At 45.5% G+C, this 24,873-nt stretch overlaps 1 protein-coding gene across 3 annotated transcripts in view; it reads right to left on the bottom strand.

Annotated features, from left to right (window-relative positions):
* The window catches only part of smg5 (SMG5 nonsense mediated mRNA decay factor), an 83,577-nt gene extending 59,383 nt beyond the window's left edge, over positions 1-24,194 (bottom strand). For all 3 annotated transcript variants that reach the window (XR_011889762.1, XM_072283619.1, XM_072283633.1), the window contains exons 1-4: positions 24,017-24,194; positions 14,761-14,859; positions 2,303-2,426; positions 1,133-1,289 (exon numbers count right to left, since the gene is read on the bottom strand). Coding sequence is in view for 2 of the 3 variants with exons in the window: in XM_072283619.1 (XP_072139720.1) it covers positions 1,133-1,289; positions 2,303-2,426; positions 14,761-14,859; positions 24,017-24,093 (457 nt within the window). In the remaining variant the exon portion in view is untranslated. The remainder of the gene's footprint in view (positions 1-1,132; positions 1,290-2,302; positions 2,427-14,760; positions 14,860-24,016) is intronic.
* Positions 24,195-24,873: the final 679 nt, after the last annotated feature.

Genomic DNA, 24,873 nt, shown 5'->3' with positions numbered 1-24,873 from the left:
AGACCCGTCCCCACCTGTACTGTACGCCAGTGTCATACAGTGACAGATCCAACCCCACCGGTACCGTACCCCGGTGTTATATAATGACAGACCCATCCCCACTGGTACTGTACCCGTGTTATACAGTGACAGACCCATCCCCACCAGTACTGTACCCCAGTGTTATACAGTGACAGACCCATCCCCACCGGTACTGTACCCGTGTTATAGTGACAGACCTGTCCCCACCAGTACTGTACCCAGTGTTATACAGTGACAGACCCATCCCCACCAGTACTGTACCCCAGTGTTATACAATGACAGACCCATCCCCACCAGTACTGTACCCGTGTTATAGTGACAGACCTGTCCCCACCGCTACTGTATGCCAGTGTTATACAATGACAGACCCATCCCCACCGGTACTGTACTGTACCCAAGTTTTATATAGCAACACACCTGTACTACCAATAGTTTCCAGGTAATTCACTTTGAGTGTACTTCAAGACCACCTCACATCCTACGAAAACACTGGAAAGCCCTCAACTCCTCTCAGACCCAACACTAATACTCCCACCAACCACCTACCATCCCTAGACACACAGCGTGAGCTGGCCCCCATCACTCGAGTCACTGAGAGTCCATAGTGTGATCAAACGCCTGGAGCCACTTGCACACCCACTGTGGTTACATTCAGAACCAGATCAAACAGCAGGGCTCCCTGATACCAGCACCAGGTGTCAATGGCATGATAGCACAGGGATTAGCACACCTCTTCACAGCACCAGCAAATGGGGTTCAATTCCTGCCGCTGTCTGTCAGGTGTTTGTACATTCTCATCGAGAATGCACAGGTTTCCTCCAGGTGCTCCAGTTTCCTCCTACATTCCAAAGACAGACAGGTTATGGTTAGTAAGTTATGGGCATGCTATGTGTGCCAGAAGTGTGACGGCACTGCGGACAACACCAGCACATCCTCAGCCTGTGTTGGTCATTCAATCAAAACAACACATTTCAATTTACGTTTTGATTTTCCTGTGACAAACGAAGCTAATCTTTAAGAAGTCCCAATGCTAGAAGGGTAACACACCCATCCCACTGACCCAGCCCACCAGCTCCCTTCTCCTACGTTCTCTCTGGGTCAAAACACTGACCTATCAGGGGGTCGGTGACATGGGTCCAGTCAATGGAGCTGTGCAGTTCCAGTTGGTAGTGGGACTGGACGTACAGGAGGAGGTGCTGGTAGAAGCCAATGCCCGCAATCAGGTGGGTACGGTAGGCACACTCCAGGGCACTCCGACTGTGGATATGCTGCGAGAGAGAACACAAGACAGTGAGACCGGGACAGAGTCACAGTGAGGGTTTCAAAAGAGAACTGCAAGTGAAACCCTGGAAATTTCTGTCCACAACCATCACACCCATTCCTTAGCTAACTTATGTTTGTAATGTTCTGTGTTGGTGCTACAAAAAAGCTAATTATTTGCAGCACGTATATGTACATTTATTTACTTAGATTTAGAGCACGACAGTTGGCCATTCTGATCCAACAAGCCCCCAATGCCCAATGTGACCAATTAAACTACTAACCCACTGGTCTTTGGAAAGTGGAGGGAAACCGGAGCACCCACAGGAAACCCACACAGTCACGGGGAGAATGTACAAACTTCTTACAGACAGCAGCGGAAACTGAACCCGCGTCACTGACACTGTAATATTGTTTTGCTAGCCACTACACTACTGTGCTGCCCACAATTTCTACGACAATGAATTTGAACTAAAGATATCAGGCCTTTGAAAAACTGCTTGATATAGAGTTAAATAAACAGTTCCAACAGATGAGTGAAAGCTCAGGAATCTGAGGCACTCTTCCTAATAAGGTTATGGGGAGATTTAGTAGGTGCTCAAAGTCACGGTGGTTTAAACAGAGTTTGAAACAGAATCTAAACACCCAGAAAGGAGAAGAAAATTATTTATTCTGACACAGCAAGTTGTTGTGATTTGGGATCAGCTAGCTGATAGGCCAGCAGAAGTGCATTCGGCAAGAACCTTTGAATTGGTTAACTGCTTCAAGGGCAAGAATTGCAACAGGAGGCAAGATTATGGTATCAGCTGCACAGGCTGAGGGCCAGCCTCCTCAGCTTTTATGACATAGAATACTACAGCACAGTACAGGCCCTTTGAGGTGTGCTCCTCCAACCTGACAGTGGCCCCGTTCTTCATGGCAGTAGCAAAGGCCATGGACGAAAATGTCAGAATGGGAATTTAAATGGATGGCTACCGGGAGACGCTGCCCTCTGCGGTGGACGGAGTGAAATCAGAAATACCTTCTTGTTGGTTTTGACAAGCTGGATGACTTCGTAGTAAACCTTCCTCCACAGCAGTTCCTCCGCCTTGCGGCCGTACTCTGCCGGATGCAGAAACATGAGCTTCACGCAGAGCTCCCTCAACCTGTGGGCACAGAACACAAACACGGCTTTGTCAGCAGCACAGGATAGATGGGCCAAATGGCCTAATGCACTACGTCTTTATAGATACGCTTTACTCTTCATTATTGTTTTACCTCAAAGCCCCATGTAATGATTTGATCTGCATAAGCAGTATACAAGACAGTTTTTTTAAAGTTTGGTAGATGTGACAATAAACCTATACGAACAGCACTTACTCTCAGCGCCTGTACCTCTGACCCACCATGCCTTACATTCACAAGCCAAGAGAACAAAACGACTATGAGATAGAGAACTAAATGGCAAGTTCTCTGGTGCAGCCTTGGGCAGAAAACTGTCGCATCTCCTGAGTATGGACTGCAAGAGCCAAAATAACAAGAGCAAGCCAGCACTGGGGGATGCTGGGTACATGGGGAGAGATCAGTACTGACAATTCTGCTTCACAGGATGCTCTGGACGACAACTCTGTTTTTTTTGGAGATAAAACACTCATTGCAACATTTAAGAGATGTCTGGGTTAAGTACTTGGATCAGAAGGGTATGGAGGGCTGTGGTCCAGGTGCTGGTCAATGGGACTAGGCAGAATTACAGTTCAGCACAGACTAGGTGGGCTGAAGGACCTGTTTCTGTGCTGTAATGCTCTACAACTCTCTACAGCACAGTTAACAGGTCCTTCCACGCTTACACCCACGTAACCAATTAACCTACTAACCCGCATGTCTTTAGAAAGTGGGAGGAAACCCATGCAGTCACAGGGAGAACATACAAACTCCTTATGGACAGCAGTGACAATTGAACGTGGGACACTGGTGCTGTAAGAGCATTAAGCTACCTGCTACACCACCATGCTGAGCCTCTTTAGTAACTCCTTCACCTCCATCAGAATTTCAATTCCCAGTGCTGCAGTGACAAGGAGGCATACAACAGGAGTGAGCTAGATCAGCTGGTTGAGAGTGGTGTCGCAACAACATTGCACTCAACAATAAGACCAAGGAATTGATTGTGGACTTCAGGAACAGTAAGTCAAGGGACACACACCAGCGTTGATCAAGGGATCAGAAGTGAAAAGGGTAAGCAGTTTCAAGTTCCTGGGTGTCAACATCTCTGAGGATCTATCCCGGGCCCAACAAATTGATGCAATTACAAAGGAGGCATGATAGTGGCTATATTTCATTGGGAGTTTCAGGAGACTTGGTATGTCACCAAAGACACTCACAAATTTCTACAGATGGACCGTGGAGTGCATTCTAACTGGTTGCATCATTGCATAGGATCAGGAAAAAGCTGAAGAAAGTTGTGAACTCAGCCAGCTCCATTATAGGCAGTAGCCTCACCAGCATTGAGACATGCGGGTTAGTAGGTTAATTGGTTACATGGGTGTAAGTGTGGGCTCCTTAAGCTGGAAGGACTTGTAACTGTGCTGTGGAGGGTTGTAGAGCATTACAGCACAGAAACAGATCCTTTAACATCTGCCGGACATTGCTGAGGATGTTCTACGAGTCTGTGGTGGCCAGTGCTATCATGTTTGCTGTTGTGTGCTGGGGCAGCAGGCTGAAGGTAGCAGACACCAACAGAATCAACAAACTCATTCGTAAGGCCAGTGATGTTGTGGGGATGGAACTGGACTCTCTCACGGTGGTGTCCAAAAGGAGGACGTTGTCCAAGTTGCATGCCATCTTGGACAATGTCTCCCATCCACTACATAATGTACTGGTTGGGCACAGGAGTACATTCAGCCAGAGACTCATTCCACCGAGATGCAACACAGAGCGTCATAGGAAGTCATTCCTGCCTGTGGCCATCAAACTTTACAACTCCTCCCTTGGAGGGTCAAACACCCTGAGCCAATAGGCTGGTCCTGGACTTAATTCCTGGCACAATTTACATAGTACTATTTAATAAAGTATGACTATGACTTGAGAACACCTTCAAAAAGCAATGCCTCTAAAAGGTGGCATCTAACATCCACCCAGGACATGTCCTCTTCTCATTGCTACCATCAAGGAGAAGGTACAGGACCCTGTTTCAGGAACAGCTTCTTCCCTCCGCCAGATTTCTGAATGGACAATGACACATGAACACTACCACAGTATTTTTTCCTCTTTTAGCACTACTTATTTAATTTTTCAATATACATTTCGTGTTGTAATTATAGTTTTTATTATGTATTGTAATGTACTGGTTGTCCCTCAATTTTACGATGATTATGAGGACACGCAGTCCCCTTTTATTGTCATTTAGTAATGCATGCATTAAGAAATGATAAAGATGTTTTTCCGGCCGGGATTTCCGGGTCATCAAGGGAATGGCGGCGTAAGGAAAAGGTCTCTCGACAAAAAAGAAGGTAAACTGCCCCATAATCGAATTTAGACAAATACTTAATATTGCATAACTATATTAATAAAAGGGGCAAGGATGATGTCTAAGAACAAGATTAAAAAGTCCGCTCCGAAGGCTGATAAACATAAAGAGACGCTGCAAGGCGACGGGCCTAGCTCCCCCACGGCAAGCCAGGACGGAGATAATGAGGGGGAATCAGTGACTCTGTCCTTGATTCTCGGAGAGATTCGCGAGTTCCGACAAGATAACAGCAAACAGCTGGAAGATATTAAAGGAGAAATAGTAAAAACTAACTCGCGGATAGATGAAGCCGAAGCGAGGATTGTTGGAATTGAAGAGAAGCTACAAAACGCAGAGGAGGTGATAGCAGAAATGCTGAAGCTGCAAGACCAGCTCCAGTGGAAACTAATAGATCAAGAAGGCCGCTCGAGAAGGGAAAATGTGAGGATTTACAGAGTTCCCGAAGGAACTGAAGGTAAACCCGGATTGATGATTCCCTTCGTGGAGAAGCTACTTAGAGAGAACCTTGATATACCGGCCGCAAAAGACCTACAGATAGAAAGAGCTCACCGCGCATTGGCACCACAGCCCCCAGCAGGCGCCCAGCCCAGATCGATTCTGGTCAGATTTCTCAGTTACAGAACGAAGGAAGAGGTGCTTAAAAGGGCATGGCAAAAGAAAGGTTTCATGTGGAACAACTGTAAAATCAGTTTAGACCACGACTACGCAGCAGGGATTCTTGCCAGATGGAAGGAATATACGGAAACATGGAGAGTCCTGAAGGAAAACAACATCAGATTCCAGACCCTGTATCCAGCTCAGCTGAGAGTCTTTTACGACAAAGGGACAAAAACTTACGCTACGGTGGAGGAGGCAACATTGGACCTGGCGGACCGGGGACTACCTATTAAAATTATCACCCAACCGGAGTCGCTACTGGAGAGGATTCGGCAGAAGTCGTGGCAGTTAGTGGGGCGAGGACGCTCCACACGAACCAGAGTGTCAAACTACAAGGAAAAGCTGCAAATATTCAGACGCGAATGTACAGAGAACACAGATTAATTAAGAGAAATGACTGAAAAGAGTAAATCGGACTGAAAGGTAAAATGAAAACTGGTAACTGAAAATAAACTAGACGGAATAACTTGAATGATAGCAATATGGTCGAGACATAAATAGGAGAAAATTCTCTATGATTATTCAAACTGCTGAGGGCCCTCTAACACAGGGTGAAGATAGAGGTTATCCCTCTGAACTGAGGCGGGTCGGTGCTCAGGCCTCACTGTGGGAAGTCAGGAAAAATTTTCAAATGTTGCACGTTCAAAAATGTCTAGGGTGTGGTTATATGTCTTGGTTTACTGTTGAGAAGGGATTGCTTACTGTTTGGTTAGAAAAGGAGATTGTTTTTTTTTCTACTAGAGAAAAATGCAAACTGAATTGGTAAAAATAATTTCCTATAATGTTAATGGGGTTTTGAATCCAATTAAAAGAAATAAGATTATGTCTAAATTGAAAAAAGAGAGGGCACAAATAGCTTTCCTCCAGGAAACACATATGAGCCAATCTGAACATGGAAAATTAAAAAGAACGGGCTTTAAGCATGTATTTTATTCATCATATAAATTGAGTCACAAAAGAGGGGTAGCTACTTTAATATCAAGTACTCTTAATTATGAACATATTTCAGAGACTAGAGACAAAGAAGGACAGTTCGTAAAAATCACAGGAAGAACAGAAGGTACAGAAATAACATTGCTGAATGTTTATGCTCCTCCAGGTTGTGAATGGTCATTTTATAGACACATTTTTGACCTAATGCTCAGTTCTCAAGGGGTAGTAATTTGTGGAGGGGATTTTAATATTAGATTAAATCCTATATTAGATTCTTCAAGAATAGTTACTCAGAATAAACCTCTGACTCGGAAAGTGAATTCATTGATGGAGGAGTTGGGAATTATAGATGTTTGGAGGGAATTACACCCTACTAGTAAAGATTATACATATTATTCTTTCCCTCATTCAGCCTATTCAAGGATAGACTATTTCTTTATCTTTAATACAGATAGACTCAGGATAAAAAACTGTAATATTGCAACAATTGATCTGTCGGATCATAGCCCAGTCTCTATGTCCCTAATCCTGGAAAGGAAAATGAGGAAAACACTATGGAGGCTAAACTCACATATACTCAATAACCCGAAAGTAATGGAGAGATTAAGGGGAGAGATCAAAGAATATCTAGACCTTAATGACACGGGAGAAACATCACCAGTGATCTTATGGGATACATTGAAAGCTGTACTGAGAGGGAAAATTATTTCCATTACCACTCACATGAAAAAAATCAATGCACAAAAATTAGCAGACCTTCAAGGAAAACTAAAACAACTTCAAGTTGTAGGTAGCAACAAAAGTAATTCAAATCGAAAACAGGAAATTAGGAAATTGCAAAGTGAAATTGACGATATTTATACGTTGGAAACTCAAAGAAATTTTCTTTACCTGAGACAAAAGAATTATGAAGTAGGAGGTAAATCAGTTAGATTATTAGCATATAAATTACGAAAACAACAAGCAGACAATACAATTCATAAAATAAAGAATCCAAAGACAAAGCTTGTGGAGAGTACAATAGGGAAAATTCAAGAGAGTTTTGAAACATATTATCGAGAGCTGTACTCCCAACCCCGGGCCCCCAATGAGCCCTACATAGACAGTGTATTGAATTTTTTAGATCTACCTAAACTTACAGATTTACAAAATGAAAGTTTATTAGAACCAGTAACTGTCAAAGAACTGAACGTGGCCATCTCTAGGTTAAAGGCTGGAAAGTCCCCGGGTTCTGATGGGTTTACCTCAGAGTGGTACAAGTCCCTGAAGACACAGTTAGCCCCATTACTACTTTACTTAACACCTTTAATTGGATCTTGCAGAGAGAAGAAACTCCACCTTCCTGGAGAGAAGTGATTATTTCAGTTATTCCTAAAGAGGGTAAAGATAAACTAGAATGTGGCAATTATCGGCCAATTAGTGTTCTTAACTTAGATTACAAACTATTTACATCTATATTAGCGCGCAGATTGGAAAAGCTTTTACCTGGCCTAATCCATTGAGACCAGACTGGATTTATTCAACAAAGACAAACACAGGACAACATAAGGAGAACTCTGCACATATTAGAACAGGTTAATAAGAACGAGACAGAGACAATGGTAGTAGGATTGGACGCTGAGAAAGCTTTTGATTCGGTTAGTTGGGCATTCCTATACAGAGTGTTAGGAAGATTCGGCTTTCAAGAAAAGTTTATTAAAGTAATTCAGACTCTATATGACAGCCCTACAGCCCGAATTAAGATAAATGGGGACCTCTCTGACTCCTTCACCTTAGAGAGAGGCACGAGACAGGGATGCCCAACTTCTCCTCTCCTTTTTGCACTATATATTGAACCGCTTGCCCAACTAATAAGACAAAGCGAAATCGTAAAAGGTATCAAGGTGGCAGGGATTGAACAGAAAGTGGCGTTATTCGCAGATGATGTTTTGGTCTATCTGAGTGAACCAGAAAAATCATTTATAGGATTGTTTACACTGTTGGATGACTTTGGGAAAATATCAGGTTATAAAATAAATGTAAAGAAAACGCAGGTTATGTCCCTAAATTATACACCATCCAAAAAATTGCAGGATACATATGATCTTAAGTGGGAAGCTAAATCATTAAAATATTTAGGAATAACCCTGCCGAAGGATCTTTCAACACTGTCACAGGTAAATTATGGGCCATTAATCTCAGAGATAAAAGCAGATATGCATGGATGGAATCTTATCCCCTTTTTAAGTTTAAATTCAAGGATAAATACTATAAAAATGAATATTCTTCCTCGATTATTGTATCTTTTCCGTACTTTACCGGTGGAGGTGGATGATAATCAATTCAGGGAATGGGACAAATGGATTTCCCGCTTCATTTGGCAAGGAAAGAAACCTAGAATTCGATATAACACCTTACAGTTAGGGAAGGGAGGAGGAGGAATGGTTCTTCCTTGCCTGAGAAATTATTTTTATGCCTCACAGATAACCCCCCCTGTTATATTGGTGTAATAGGGAATATAAGGCTAGACGGAAGGAAATAGAATTTGGATTAGTTGACAGTTTTCCTCTTCAGGCCTCAATAGCTGACAAAGGATTGATGGCCCAGTTGGAAAAATTTAAAAACGCTTGGATAAATCTTATATTAAAAGTATGGCAGAAGGTGGTTAATTCATGTGGAATTAATAACATGTTAAAACTCTTTAGATGGTGTGCATATGATACCGAATTCCTTCCCAACAGAGGAGATAAAAGATTTGAGCTATGGATAAAGAAAGGTCTTACAACCTACCTCTCATTTATAGATAAAAGAGTATTACAAAGTTTCCAAATCCTGCAGGACAAACATGGCCTAGAACATAATGACTTTTTTAGGTACCTTCAAGTACGAAACTATGTTAACCAGAGTTGTAGATATACAGACCTATCAACAGTAGAATTAGAATTTTTCAAGATTCTGAATTGCAGTTCAATACCTAGTAAATCAGTTTCTTGATTATATAATGCACTCTCCCATGCTAAAAATGTAAATACACTGTATATTAAAGAGAAGTGGGAGAAAGAAGCGGGGTTGGTACTTTCAGAGGAGGCTTGGGAGAAAATCTGCAGCTTTCAATGGTCCTCGACTAATTCTTTGACTTGGAGAGAACATTGTTGGAAAAACATTATAAGATACTTCAAGACCCCATATCAGGAAAAATATAAAGATACAAATGTGATGTGTTGGAGAAGGTGCGGCTCCAAGGAGGCAAATCATTTTCATATTTTTTGGGATTGCCCTAAATTAAGTCTATTTTGGGAAGGTATTCATAGAACATTAGTTAAGGTACTTAGGTCCCAGATACCTCTGAACTTCGAGACGCTCTATTTGGGGCATGTATTGTTTCTTGAACAGAAGGAAGATATAAAGTTGCTGCAGGCCCTCTTAGCGGCAAGTAAGAAATCAATCACTAGAAAATGGCTAAATCCAATACCACCTACATTAGAAGATTGGTACGAAATTATCTTGGAAATATTTAAAATGGAAAAGTTGACTTACTCCCTGAGAACTCAAAAAGAAAAATTTTATCAAATCTGGAATAAATGGATTGAATATATAACCCCAACGCGAGCAGACTTTAGATGACTCTCCTAATGATTTCTACTGCTCTTCTCATCAACACAGTAATATTGCTAACGTAAGCACCCCTAGTCTAAATGTTTGTTTTTTTTGTTTTCTTTTGGAAAATAGAGAATTAACACAAGTAAAGGGAAAGATTTGGGAAAGGGATAAAAAAATGAAAAAATTAAGTAAGTACATAGGGATTGGATAATTATGTCTGTGGGCAGGAGCAAGCATGAACAAATTAGGATATAAACACCTACAATGGTTGATACATAGGCTTATATACAACATTTTGGACCAGTGGAAATGGTCCAGAAGGGTTATATGGAAACTATTATTACCATTTTTCTTAACAACTAATTCCATTACTTAGCCTAATAGGTTAGATTTACCACAGTACAAAATTATCTATTTAAATGTTTATTTTCCTTTTATATCATCTCAATGTGTACTTAAGAATGTATAAATAATTGTAGTTTTATACATATAAAAAAATGGAAAAGGTTATATGTGTGAAAAAAGTACATGATATTTGTGAATTCCTTATCCAAATAAAAATAAAATGTAAAAAAAAAAGTTTTTCCAGAATATCACGAAAACACATGACAAACCGACTTAAAAACAAAAACCACATAATTATAACAGAGTTACAACAGTGCAAAGCAATACCGTAATTTGATAAGAACAGGCCATGGCACAGTAAAAATCTCAAAGTCTCTCAAAAGTCTCATCATCTCACGCAGAAGGTAAACCTCCAGCGCCACCAACTTGCCGATGCAGCATCCCGGAAGCATCCGACCACAGTCTGACCCCGAGTCCGTCCGAAAACTCCGAGCCTCTGACTAGCTCTCCGACACCGATGCACCAGGCACCATCTCTGCCAAGCGTTTCGACCCCGGCAACAGGCGACACGCAAAGCCAAGGATTTGGGGCCTTCATCTCCGGAGATTCTCGATCGCACAGTAGCAGCAGCAGCGAAGCAGGCGTTTCAGAAGTTTCTCCAGATGGTCCTCTGCGTTTTCACAGCTGTCTCCATCAAATTCAGATTGTGCACGGCACCCCTAGTTACACATATCGATATTCAATTTTGTGCAGTTCATCAAATGTGTTTGGAGGTGACTGTAGAGGCCAATTCTTGAGCAGCATAGACGTTCACAGTGCAGAGGAGGGAGTTGTCCCGATTCCATAGGCACAGGTGTTGCTGCTGCTTTCCTCTTCTGTCAGGCAGTCCGCAGCTTCACGTGACGCCTATTTACCAAGTTGCTGTAAGGCTCACCAACCAGTTGTCTCTTGCCCTATGTTCCTGATGCCAGGGAGCAAGCCCACTATAAACAATACTGGAGTTCACAGTCTCTTACTAGGCTCCACCAGTTTCTGCTTCCCCGTGATAACTGGCCAGACAGCAGCTGCTTAGGGAGTAAGGAGTCCTCCATGCATATAACGTGTCCAACCCAACAAAGTTGTGCTTTCAGGATCACAGTTTCTATAATGGTACTCTTTGCCCTATCGAAGACTTCCAGGTTTGTGATACGGTCGTGCCAGCGGATACCCAAATGGATCTCGGGCTGCACATGAAGCACTCTGGCAGTCTGAGTTGCCTTTTGAATACAGTCCACATTTCACAAGCACCCAGGAGGCCAGTAAGGACAACAGCCTTGTATAGATTGATCTCAGTGGACATCTGGATATTGTGCTGGCTTAGTACACATGATCACAGGCAGCCCAGACTCTGACTGGCCTTACAAATCCTGGCATCGATTTCTTTCGGCAAGGAACCCTCACTGGAGATGACACTGCCAAAGTATTTAAATTCCTTTTCTACTCTCAGTTTTGTGCCTTCAATAATGATGGAATGCACATAGCGATGCCTCCAAGGGCAGGCTGAAATTAGGCCACTGTTTTGTCCAGACGAATAGTGAGGCCAACCAGACGTGAGGCTTCTGTGAACCTGTCAATAACAAGACTGGACTCCATGCGGGCCATTAGAGTGCAGTCATTGTGTAGAGTACTTTAACGGTAACTCTTAACAGTGTTAGATTTGTATTTTAGGTAATGCAGATGAAACAATGGTCCATCAAGTCTGTTCTGTAAGTACAGACCGTATTCAAGGTCACTGATCGTGTGGTTATGTACACATGTGAAAGAGGCCAGCAAACACATTTGCTTTATGCCATTTCTGAGGCTCCTCCATTTGAGAGAAAATGGCCATCATATCGTCGTGGAAGAGGCGAGTAAAATTGGCAAAGTTGCGTGGCCAACTTTAATAAGATTGTCCAGAGAACAATACAGCACAGAACAGGCCCTTCAGCCCACGTGTTGTGCCAAATTAGCTAAAAAGTAAATCAAAAATATCCAAACACTAATCCCTCCTCACTACACCATGTCCATATACGCCCATCTTCCTCACATTCATGTGCCTATCTAAACATCTCTTAAAAGCCTCTAAGGTATTTGCCTCAACCACCATACCAGGCAGCATATTCCAGGTATCCATGAGAAAAAAAACTTACCCCTCACATCCCCTTTGAACATACCTCCTCTCACCTTCAATGCATGCCCTCTGGTATTAGACACTTCTACCCCGTGAAACAGATATTCCGTCTACTCTGTCAGATCTCCCCCTCAGCCTCTGCCGCTCCAGAGAAAACATCCCAAGTTTGTCCAGCCTCTCATGACAGCAGATGCCCTCTGGCATCCTGGCAAACCTCTTCTGCAGCCTCTCCCAAGCCTCAACATCCTTCCGATAGCGAGGTGACCAGAAATGTATGCATGCCCCAGATAGGGAGTATCTGGAGTTAACCTCTGTTAACCACGTCAAAGGCCTTGGCTAAGTCTATGAAGTCAAGGTTCAACACATTTTTTTAACTTGATGGACAGCGAATATATAGATGGTGCATTTTCCAGGGCTGAAACAGCACTGTGTCTCGGGCAGGTTCTTTTCTGATTTGGTGGTAATTAGGCAATTGAGAATGACATGGATGGGCTGGCTAGTGGCGTAACGACATCGGCGCCGGACCCAGGAGCAGAGGTTCCCGGGTTTGAAACTGGTCGGGTCTGCCCCCGAGTACGCTTTCCGGCACGGGTTGAGTGTGGAGACGGCAACTCGACCTCGTAAAACAAAGAAAATACTGCGGAAATGTCTGTGTGAGGAGAGGCGCGCCACACAGTCTCTCTCTCGCTCTGCGGCTTGGAAAAAGCCATGAAAAATCCATCATCACCGACGCATGCACAGACACGCAGACACACGCAGGCACATCTTGAAAAGATACAATCAAAGTGTATTGCAATGTACTGCTGTCACAAAACAACAAATTTCACAACATATGCCAGATATTTTAAACCTGATTCTAATTCAGAAATTTGAGAAAGTAAACTGATAATCCACTGCCAATCTCACCATCTACCTCAAGACCTGCTCCTTAACTCTGTAAACTCTTTGCTACTTCTAACCAATTCAAGAGTTCTTACAGACCATCTGCCTCAGTGTCTACAACATCCAACAACCACTCAGCCCCCACCCTCCATTAATGGAAAGCATTAGTGAAACAAACTCTACCATGGATAGTCCCAATCCTGACCATGAAAGGAGGGAGGGTCGGGCAAGCGGCTAGCAACCCCATCCCATAAAAACCCAGAGCTACAGAAACCCAAAAGACCTCATCCCTGAGACAGAAAGGATCTTTACTTAAAAGACACTACTGTTGTAGGCCGAAATGGTGAGGAACCTGCATACAAGAGGACTGAAAATCTGGCTGAGAGGTGATATAACAACAATCTCTTAATCAATGCCAGCAAGACCAAGGAGCTGATTAGTGACTTCAGCAGGAAGCCAGCGATCCAGGAGCCAGTCTCATTGGAGGATCGAGGTGGAGAGGGTCAGCAAGTGCAAATTCCTGAGTGTTATCATTTCAGAGGGACCTGCCCTGGGCCCAGCACGCAGCTGCAGTTACAAAGAAAGCACGGCAGTGCCTCCACTTCCTTCGGAGTTAGCAAAGATTCAGTATGGCATGTAAAGCTTCGACAAACTGCTACAGATGCGTTGTGCAGAGTATATTGATTGGCTGCATCACAGCCTGGTACGGAAACACCAACGTCCTTGAATGGAAAATCCTACAAAAAGTAGTGGACCATCAGGGTTAAAGCCCCTCCCCCACCATAGAGCACATCTACGCGAAACATTGTAGCAGAAGGCAGCACCCATCATTGGGAACCCCCACCAGAACATGCTCTCTTCTTGTTGCTGCCATCAGGAAGAATGTACAGTAGCCTCAGGATCTACACCACCAGGATCAGGAATCGTTATTACGCCTCAATCAGCAGGCTCCTGAACCAGTGGGGATAACATCAGTCAACTTCACTTTATCACTGAAATATTCCCACTACCTATGGATTCACTTTCAGGGACCCCATCTCATTTTTTGAATATTGTTATTTTTTTCTCTTTATATTGCACAGTTTGTGTATTTTTCCACACTGGTTGAATGCCCAAGTTGGTACAGTCTTTCATTATGATTATAATTCCGTTATGGATTTATTGAGTATGCCCACCAGAAAATGAATCTCAGGGTTGTATATGGCAACTTATATTTAGTCTGCTAATAAATTTACTTTGAATTTTGAAGATGTATGAAGTTGTGTGGTGAAAGCAGAAGCCACAGGGTCGATCGACCTTCGGGCAGGACAGAGAACTCTGACGAGCTATTGTTGGCGGTCTATGCCCCAGCAGGGGCGATGGGCTTAAGAGGTTGGTAAAACAAGCCATTGGATTGGACACAAAGGCTCAACTGCTTCCTACCCACACTCACCTGTTCCTCAAACTGATGTTTTCGGGTTTGAATACCTCTCGGTATGCCATCTTGTTGCTAACAATCACGTCCAATCGATGAACTGCTTCCACCACAGCCCTGCAACACAGGTCAGAACAGCTTAGAATAATGTTTATTTCGACAAAATAAAATGGAGATCTACTTGTACCCAGCAAACTCCCACCAACAGCCGGGTGACAAGTTCAAGTTCAAAGTAACTGTTGAAAGTTCTAACCAAATTTACTATCAAAGTACTACGTTACAATATACTACCTTGAGAGTCAATTTTTTTTTCAGGCATTTACAGGATGAAAAAGTAATACAATAGAGTAATAGAACAGCACAAAAACAGCTCTTCGATCCATCTGGTCTGTGCTGAGCTATTACTCTGCCTAATCCCATCGACCTACAGCTGGAGCAAAGCCTTCCACACCCCTCCCATCCATGTACTTATCCAATTTCTTTTTCAAGTGCTGAAATTGAACCCACATGCACCATTTTCACTGGCGGTTCGTTCCACACTCTCACCACTGCTAGCGATGGTTCCCCTTAAATATTTAATCTTTCTCCCCTAACCTCTAGTTTTAGTCTCACCCACCCTCACTGGAAGAAGCCTGCTTGCACTTACAAGCTTTACGAAAAACTGTAATTCTACTGTATTTCCTTTTTCCCCTGTAAATGCCTGCAAGAAAATGAATCTCAAGGTAGTACTCGGATGGAGGGCATCAGGGTGACCGTGGAAACGATATAGAGTTGAAGTCCCAGACGAGCCTCAAGCACAGAATACAATTTGGCTTTCCGTGTAGAAACCTGTGCAGCATCCCACTTTTCAGATGTTGAGCACACTGTACTACCCTTGAGGGGGTGAAATATGTGCCATGTCACCTTTTTCAAATTGTGGAGAATTCACTCTGGTGAACTAGGACCAATAATTCTTCCTGAACTACAGTGAAGTGATGACACAGGGCCTCAGACTGAATCGGGTGTCACTACTGCTACCTGATTTACTGAGTTCTTTCAGTAGCTTGTTTTTACTCCAGATTCTGCACCCAATGAAATGACCTGGTGATCAGCCCAAAGTGTGGTGGGGCGGGCCTATAGCCCACAATGTCTGTGCTGAACATATCAAAGAGAACTAAATATCTATTGCCTACATATGGTCTATATCCAGCCATTCCCTGCCTGTTCATCTGTCGGTGTAAATGTCCTAACCTCAATCATGTCTGTCCAATTTCCTCAAAAGTTCAAGTTCAAAATAAAATTATTATCAAAGTGTAGTTTAATATCATTTCCTATACATAAGTGTAAAGGCAAAGGAAACAATTGTTACTCCAATCCGATGCAGCACAAAAGCAAAAGATAAAGAACACATAAGTATAAATAAATAAGACAGTTTATATACATAGACTGTCTGTGCATAAAGTCACAGGAGTGTCTGCACAGAAGGTAACTGACAGGAAATGATAAAGTAGTGGTGATGGTGGAAGTGTTGATCAGCCCTGTGGCTTGGGGAAAGTAACTGTTTTTGAGTTTGGTGGTCCTGGTGCGGATGTGATGTAGCCTCCTTCCTGATGGGGAGTAAATCACCATCTAACACTGATATTCATTTTCTCACAGGCATTCGCAGTAGAAATACAATAGGATCCATGAAAAACTACACACGGACTCACAAGCAACCAATATGCAAAAAAGACAACTGTGCAAATACAAAAAATAATAGTAATAATAAATACATAAATACTGATCAGCACGAGTTATAGACTCATCAAAGCCTTTCAAGTTGATAAAACATAACCTTCCCTGTACAAAGCAATGCTGGCAATCCCTAATAAGTCTTTGATCTTCCACATAAGAGTAGATCCCATTCTCAAGAATCTTTCCAATAACTTCCGTCACTGACGGAAGTTCTACGAGTCTGTGGTGGCCAGTGCGACCATGTTTGCTGTTGTGTGCTGGGGCAGCAGGCTGAGGGTAGCAGACACCAACAGAATCAACAAACTCATTCATAAGGCCAGTGAAGTTGTGGGGATGGAACTGGACTCTCTGACGGTGGTGTCTGAAAAGAGGATGCTGTCTAAGTTGCATGCCATCTTGGACAATGTCTCCCATCCACTACATAATGTACTGGGTGGGCACAGGAGTACATTCAGCCAGAGACTCATTCCACCAAGATGCAGCACAGAGCATCATAGGAAGTCATTCCTGCCTGTGCCCATCAAACTTTACAACTCTTCCCCTGGAGGGTCAGACACCCTGAGCCAAAAGACTGGTCCTGGACTTATTTCATAACTTACTGGCATAATTTACATATTACTATTTAACTATTTATGGTTCTATTACTATTTACTATTTATGGTGCAACTGTAACGAAAACCAATTTCCCCGGGGATCAATAAAGTATGACTGTGACTTGTGGGACCATGTTGGAGGCTAACGAAGATACAGAGATCTCTATCAAGGTCCCAGAGGTCATCAGTCTTAATCATTCTCCATTCAATACCAGCACAGTCTGTAAAGAGATTGTGTGTTCTCCCTGTGACTGTGTGGTTTTCCTCCGGGTGCTCCATATTCAAAAGACATACAGGTAAGACAAATTGGTTACATGGGTGTAATTGGACTCCACAGGCTTACTGGGCCAAAAGGACCTGTATCATGCGGTAGCTCTAAATAAATAAAAACCAAGGATTTATCTATCACTGTAACAACACTTCGCTGGCTGTGAAGCAATGCTCCGGTCACTGAAGGTGCTCTATAATTGCCCACCCTTTTTCTTCTGGTAAACAAAAAACGAAATATAAGCTCATATACACAAGATGTTGGAAATCCAGTGAAACACACACAAAATGCTGGAGAAACTCAGCAGTTCAGGCAGCATCTAGGGAAATCACTAAACAGTCGATGTTTCTGGCCAAGACCCTACTTCAGGACAGGAGAGGAAGGGGGTAAGACACCAGAATAAAAAGGAAGTGGAAGGGGGACTAGCTAGGTGATAGGTGAAGCGAGGTGGGTGGGAAAGGTAAAGGGCTAGAAAAGATGGAATCTAATAGGAGGGGTGTGGACCATGGGAAAAAGAGGAGGGGCACCAGGTGATAGGCAGGTGAGGTGAAGAAATTAGAGGCCTGAGTGGGGAAGAAGGGGGAAGGGGGTGAGGGGAAAAAAAAAATCAATGTAAAGGGGCAGGTGTAGCTTTTCTGTTGCTTGCAGGAATATGTGCCAGGAGGGAGAATAGTGAGGAAGGATGAATAGAGTTCAGCTGCTAGCTGAGGAGATGTGATTGGTGGAAAGAGAAGGAAAAGTGAGATACGGGGAGGTGTGGAGGAGTGACATCAGCTCATTACCAGCCAGCAAACAACAGGAAAAGCACTTGGCCCCTACGTGATCACATCTATGGTGGAATGCCACACACTCTCAGGTTGTAGGAGCAACTCCTCCTTCATTCTTTCTGGGTAGTCTGTAACCTGAGAGCATGAACATCAATTTATCTATCAGTAATTTTCCCCCCCCATCTCTCTTTTTCCATTCCCCATTCTGGTTCCCCCGTTGTCCCTTTCTCTTCTCTTTCCTTTCTCCTACGGACCATTCTCCTCGCCTATCAGATTCCTCCTTCTTCTACCCTTTACCTTTCCACCTATCACCTCCCAGCTTCTTACTTCATGTCACCTATCACCTCCCAGCTTTTTTAGTTCATGTCGCCTATCACCTCCCAGCTTCTTACTTCATGTCACCTATCACCTGCCAGCTTGTACCCCTTCCCCTCCTCCCATCATCTTATCCTGTCTTCAGCCCCCTTCCTTTCCAGTATGATGACTGGTCCCAGCACGAAATGTCAATTGTTTAGTTCCCTGCATAGATGCTGCCTGACCTACTGAGGTTCTCCAGCTCTGTGTTTGTGGCTGTTAACAGATATTGGGTTCACCGATGAACAGACAAAAGTTGCACAGCAGTGTTGGTAAAAGGAACAGGCAGGGAGAAAACACTAATATTTCAATCTGCAAACTAATCTTCCTTCAAATAAATCCAACCCAACACTAAACCTCACAGGGATTTTCCTGCCATATTGAATAATAAAACCAGCACATGCCTGGAACATCACTATGGAGACAGAAAGTTCCTGTTTCTCAAAAGAAAGCCTGATTTCTAACTAAGAATACTACACCCTCTTCTCATTGTTACATTCAAGGCGGTGGTACAGGAGCACTGAATACTTCACAAACTTGCTCCCCTCCGCCATCAGATTTATGAAAGGAAAATTAATCTATGTACATTACCTCAATACTTTTACTCATTTCTGCACTAAATTTTATATCCATATATTTCTTACTGTAATTTATATTTTTATGTACTGCACTGTACTACTGCTGCAAAACAACAAACTTCATGACATATGCCAGCGATATTAAACCTGATTCTGATCATTTGTGCGCATCACGGGGCTGCCATGAGCACCTCAGTGATTTGGATGTGGAATAACTCAATCAGGTATAAGCTGACCACAGTCCACAGTGACTGCTCCACCAATCCCTTTGCTTCCGGGCTCTACCTACTAACCCTCTTTGCCACCGGATTTTCTTGAGCTAGCTAACCACGATGATGAATGTTAAGAGGATTAATGGGAATCTAGTGGGCCCTCTGTTGGTCAGATGTTGCGTCCTCACTGTTGATGTTCAGTTGATACGCAAGCCAGAGCAGTATGATATGGAGAGCGAGCCAGGGTCAATGCAGCAGGCTCCCCCCCTCCATGCGGCTGATGAATCCAAAGGAATGGCAGAAACTGATACAGCTAGGCACTAACAGCATCACAGAAGTTGCCGGTCAGGTTGAACTCAACGTAGGACTGCTCCAGATTTTTTCCTCGGTGTTTACTCCTGAAACCCTCTCCTTGAGTGAGTACAGCTGCAAGGCAGCAGAGGTTTCAGATGAGAATTTCCCTTCTCCTAAATGAGCGGCCAGCCACGGCTACAAGCCCCATCTACCTAAATCATCGACACAGAATCCGGAACAAATACGTAATGTGTGGCTTACAAAAGAGAGGGGCAGAATCTACGGAATAAACTGTCAACGTTTCAGGCCAGGAGTCTTCATCAGGACTCTAAAGAAAGGGGGCAGAAGCCAGAAAAAACACAAGAGATTCTGCAGATGCCTGAGATCCATAGCAACACACACAAGAACCAACTGAATCAAAAACAATTTTCAGAATCCAAGATAATTAAAGAATTTTCCTCAAAGATGGAGAAAGGCTTTCAGAGACTCTCAAACCTGAGATTATTGCTGCCTCCATCTAAAATTGGCACCCGTCATTTCTCAAGAGTCTCCCATTTCTAGATTCCCCAGAAAAGAAGGCAGCTTACAACATATTAGAGACCTACGGCATGGTAGCGTAGTGGTTGGCGTAAAACTATCACAGGCCAGTGTTGAACAATCAGGATTGAATTCCTGCCGCTGCCTGTAAGGAATCTGTATGTTCGTTCCATGATCACATGGGTTTGCTCCAGGTACTCTGGCTCCACATTCCAAAGACGTACGGGTTAGGGCAGTGTGTTGTGGTCATGCGATGTTGACAGTGGTGGCACTTGCAGGTTGCCCAGCACAATCTTTGCAGATTTGATTCGACACAACAATGTATTTCACTGTAAGGTGAGGTGTGTAACAAAGCTTTTTTGTTAAATATTCTGTCTTCACAAAAATCAATCCAAGTGTAGGAAAAGGTAACCCTATATTCCCCACAACAGGATAACAGCACGGACTGGAAGTCTACAGACAGTCCCGACTTGAGCGTGACTCAGTGTCTCCCTCCTTTCCTCAGGGAGTGAACATTTATTTATTTTATTTGGAGATACGGCGTTGACAGAACCTTCCACCCCAATGAGCACAGCAACCCCCGATTTAACCCTAGCCTAATCACGGGACAATTTACAATGACAGATTAACCTACTAACCGGAACTGTGGGAGGAAATCAAAGTGCATATGGGAAAAACATACAAACTCTCTTTCAGAGGACGTTGGAATTGAACTCTGAACTCCGACACCCCGAGCTGGAATAGTGTAACCGCTGTGGCACCCCATTCCTCACTCACTCCCTGATTCACTGTATCCTTCCATCAGACTAGGTGACTATTTTCCCTCCAGATGAGTTTCCTTGCCTTCGCTACACTTCCCTCCAAAATCATGCAAAGCATGGTACGTTTCCTCTGTCCCAGTGCCCATCAAACATCCCTTCACCCCACCCTGCTCTCCCCATCCCTTCCCACTCCATCTGCCCCTCCACCGTTACTTGAGTGATTCAGCGTTGTGTGCCAGCTGTGTTGCTGCCGGAACGTGTGGAAACACTTGCGAGCAGCCCCCCCAACAGCACATCATTCAGTTGAAGTTTATTGTTATTCAACTGCACTCATATACACGGCCAAATGAAACAATGTTCCCCCAGACCAGGCTGCACAACGGAGTATATACCACACATACACGTAAAACACAAAGTAATATTACCACAAATTAACAAATGATAAGGTGCATCTATGACACGAGTTAAAAATAGTAAACAATAAAACACCACTGTGCTTCATTGTGTGATGAGACCTCAGTGGCAGCAGGGAGTTCAAGCTGTTTCCCATCCGAACAGTTCTTGTCTTAATGCTACGGTACCTCCTGTCCAATGGTAGGGGGTCAAAGAGATAACTGGACGGATGATAGGGATCACTGACAATGCCAAGGGCTCTACGTACACAGTGTTCCAGATAAATATCTCACATGGGTGGAAGAGAGATCCTGATGATGGTTGTGTTGGTCGTGAATGTAAACGACACATTTCACTGTACAGGTGACAAATAAATGAATCTGCATCTGAACTTCTGAGCACACAGGAGCTGACTTGAATTAGGACACGGGCAGTGGAGTTTTGCAGACTCGAGAGAACAAAGAGCAACATAACAGTCGAAACTCCATCTCCAAAATTACTGTCAACTCAACAGATTTACAATTGTTCTTTCTTAGCACAATTGTCTCCCTGATGATTTTATTCTGTACCTTAACTATGAAGGTCAAACAAACAAAAAAAGTTGTGGCTTCCCGAGATCGTCAGCCCAGGCTCAGTGCAAGTGCACTGTATTCTGGACAAGTATGTTCACTGCCTGCTGCAGTAGAAGTTGAAGGAGCGTTCCATTGTCAGAGAGGCAACGTGAGGGAACAAAGGCTCACCCTGACACATAGGAAGCAGGGAACAGGTCACTGACACTCCGTCTATGTGGGATGTTTCTTTGGCTTCATGTGGTGAACAGAAAAAGGACCCAAGCTTCACACCCAGCAGTTAAATAGTCACAGTAAAATATTGCTGTTAAAATCAGTGCTCTCTAACCTTTAACATTTCCTTTCAGTAGTACCAACCTCCTCCTCATCCTATACATCGTGAACACCCTCTCTCTCTCCTCCACACTCTCTGAATTCCCCCCTCCCCAACACTTATCCTGCCTCTACTCCCACTTCCACACCTCGCCTGCAGGCAGATGCACAAACACAAGAGATTCTGCAGATGCTTGAAATCCTACACACGAAATGCAGGAGAAACTTAGCAGGTCAGGCAGCATCTACAGAAATGAATAAACAGTCAATGTTCCAGGCCGATCACCCTTCTTGTCCAGTTCTGATTAAGGCTCTCAGCCTGAAGAGTCAACCGTTTATTCATTTCCCACAGATGATGTCTGACCTGACCAGACACCCTCCACTCCAGGTACTAGGTCTCCTGCTCCCCACACTCAGTCCCCCTTGAGACAACAGCTTAAACCGCAGGAGCTGGACTGTATTCACTGCCTCCATCCTTTCCTCAGGAAGGGAGCGTTTCGGTATGCCTCCCCACCCCCAAAATCTTTCAAATCAGAGTACATTTCCTCTGTCCCACTGCCCATCAGATATTCCCATCCCTTCCCACTTCCCCCCTCAGTTTCTTTCCCCTTGTCCCTTCCATTCCTCCTCCCCTCTCTCCACTTTTCCACACCCCGGCTCCCCCTTCTCTTCTCCACCCCGTCTCCCCCTTCTCCCTACTCTTCTCCACCCCGTCTCCCCCTTCTCCCTACTCTTCTCCACCCCGTCTCCCCCTTCTCCCTACTCTTCTCCACCCCATCTCCCCCTTCTCCCTACTCTTCTCCACCCCGTCTCCCTCTTCTCCCTACTCTTCTCCACCCCGTCTCCCCTTCTTCCTGCTCTTCCCCACCCCGTCTCCCCTTCTTCCTGCTCTTCCCCACCCCGTCTCCCCTTCTCCCTGCTCTTCCCCGCCCCTCTCCCCTTCTCCCTGCTCTTCCTCGCCCCTCTCCCCCTTCTCCCTGCTCTTCCTCACCCCTCTCCCTGCTCTTCCCCACCCTGTCTCCCCCTTCTCCCTGCTCTTCTCCACCCCGTCTCCTCCTTCTCCCTGCTCTTCTCCACCCCGTCTCTCCCTTCTCCCTACTCTTCTCCACCCCGTCTCCCCTTCTCCCTGCTCTTCCCCACCCCGTCTCCCCTTCTCCCTGCTCTTCCCCACCCCTCTCCCATCTCCCTGCTCTTCCCCACCCCTCTCCCCTTCTCCCTGCTCTTCCCCACCCCTCTCCCTTCTCCCTGCTCTTCCCCACCCCGTCTCCCCTTCTCCCTGCTCTTCCCCACCCCTCTCCCCTTCTCCCTGCTCTTCCCCACCCCTCTCCCCTTCTCCCTGCTCTTCCCCACCCCTCTCCCCTTCTCCCTGCTCTTCCCCACCCCTCTCCCCTTCTCCCTGCTCTTCCCCACCCCTCTCCCCTTCTCCCTGCTCTTCCCCACCCCTCTCCCCTTCTCCCTGCTCTTCCCCACCCCTCTCCCTTCTCCCTACTCTTCTCCACCCTGTCTCTCCTTCTCCCTGCTCTTCTCCACCCCCTCTCTCCTTCTCCCTGCTCTTCCCCACCCCTCTCCCGCTTCTCCCTGCTCTTCCCCACCCCTCTCCCGCTTCTCCCTGCTCTTCCCCACCCCTTCTCCCTGCTCTTCCCCACCCCTTCTCCCCTCTCCCTGCTCTTCCCCACCCCTCTCCCGCTTCTCCCTGCTCTTCCCCACCGTCTCCTCCTTCTCCCTGCTCTTCCCCACCCCTCTCCCCCTTCACCCTGCTCTTCTCCACCCCATCTCCGCTTCTCTACTTTTCTCCACCACCCTCCCCTTCTCTGTTTTCTCCATCCCCTCTCCATCTCGCCCCCTTTCTCTCTCACACGCCCGTCCATTCCTTCCCTCCCTCCTCCTATGTCACCCACTCCTCCCGTTGCCTGCCCCGCTCACCGGTACAGCCGCTTGGTGTGGAGCAGCTTGGCGTCGGGCTCGCCCTCAGGCTGCCCATCGCCATCGGGGTGACTCATCTTCAGCCACCACAGCCGCCTCAGTCTCCCGGGCCCCCCGCCACTACCGTCGCCGCCATTCCAGCCCTCACCACGGCAACTCTCGCGAGAACTGCACCCGCCACCTGGTCTCGCGAGACTCCCGCTACGGGATCGAGTTTCAGAGAGGACCGAGGGGTTGGGGGAGGGTAGACGGGGGAATGAGAAGACATCATGTGACAGACACGGGCCAATCCGGAATGTCTTCTGGATAATTGACCCGCCCCTCGCTGTCAGTGTGATTGTCCCTGCATTTCCCTGGCCTCCCCGATCTTTACACCCGTCTCCCTCCGGCCCCTGCACACCTCCTCCTCTCTGTGACCCCACTCCCGGCTCCTACACCTTTCCCTGATTGTAACCTCCTCCGGCCCCTACACCTTCCCCGTCTCCGTAACCCCCTCCGGCCCCTACACCCTCCCCGTCTCCGTAACCCCCTCCGGCCCCTACACCCTCCCTGTCTCCGTAACCCCCTCCGGCCCCTACACCCCTCCCCGTCTCCGTAACCCCCTCCGGCCCCTACACCCTCCCCGTCTCCGTAACCCCCTCCGGCCCCTACACCCTCCCCGTCTCCGTAACCCCCTCCGGCCCCTACACCCTCCCCGTCTCCGTAACCCCCTCCGGCCCCTACACCCTCCCCGTCTCCGTAACCCCCTCCGGCCCCTACACCCTCCCCGTCTCCGTAACCCCCTCCGGCCCCTACACCCTCCCCGTCTCCGTAACCCCCTCCGGCCCCTACACCCTCCCCGTCTCTGTAACCCCCTC

Source organism: Mobula birostris, chromosome 2, assembly GCF_030028105.1.
Source record: "Mobula birostris isolate sMobBir1 chromosome 2, sMobBir1.hap1, whole genome shotgun sequence".
Lineage (NCBI taxonomy): Eukaryota > Metazoa > Chordata > Chondrichthyes > Myliobatiformes > Myliobatidae > Mobula > Mobula birostris.
This window is presented reverse-complemented; position numbering and strand designations above follow the sequence as displayed.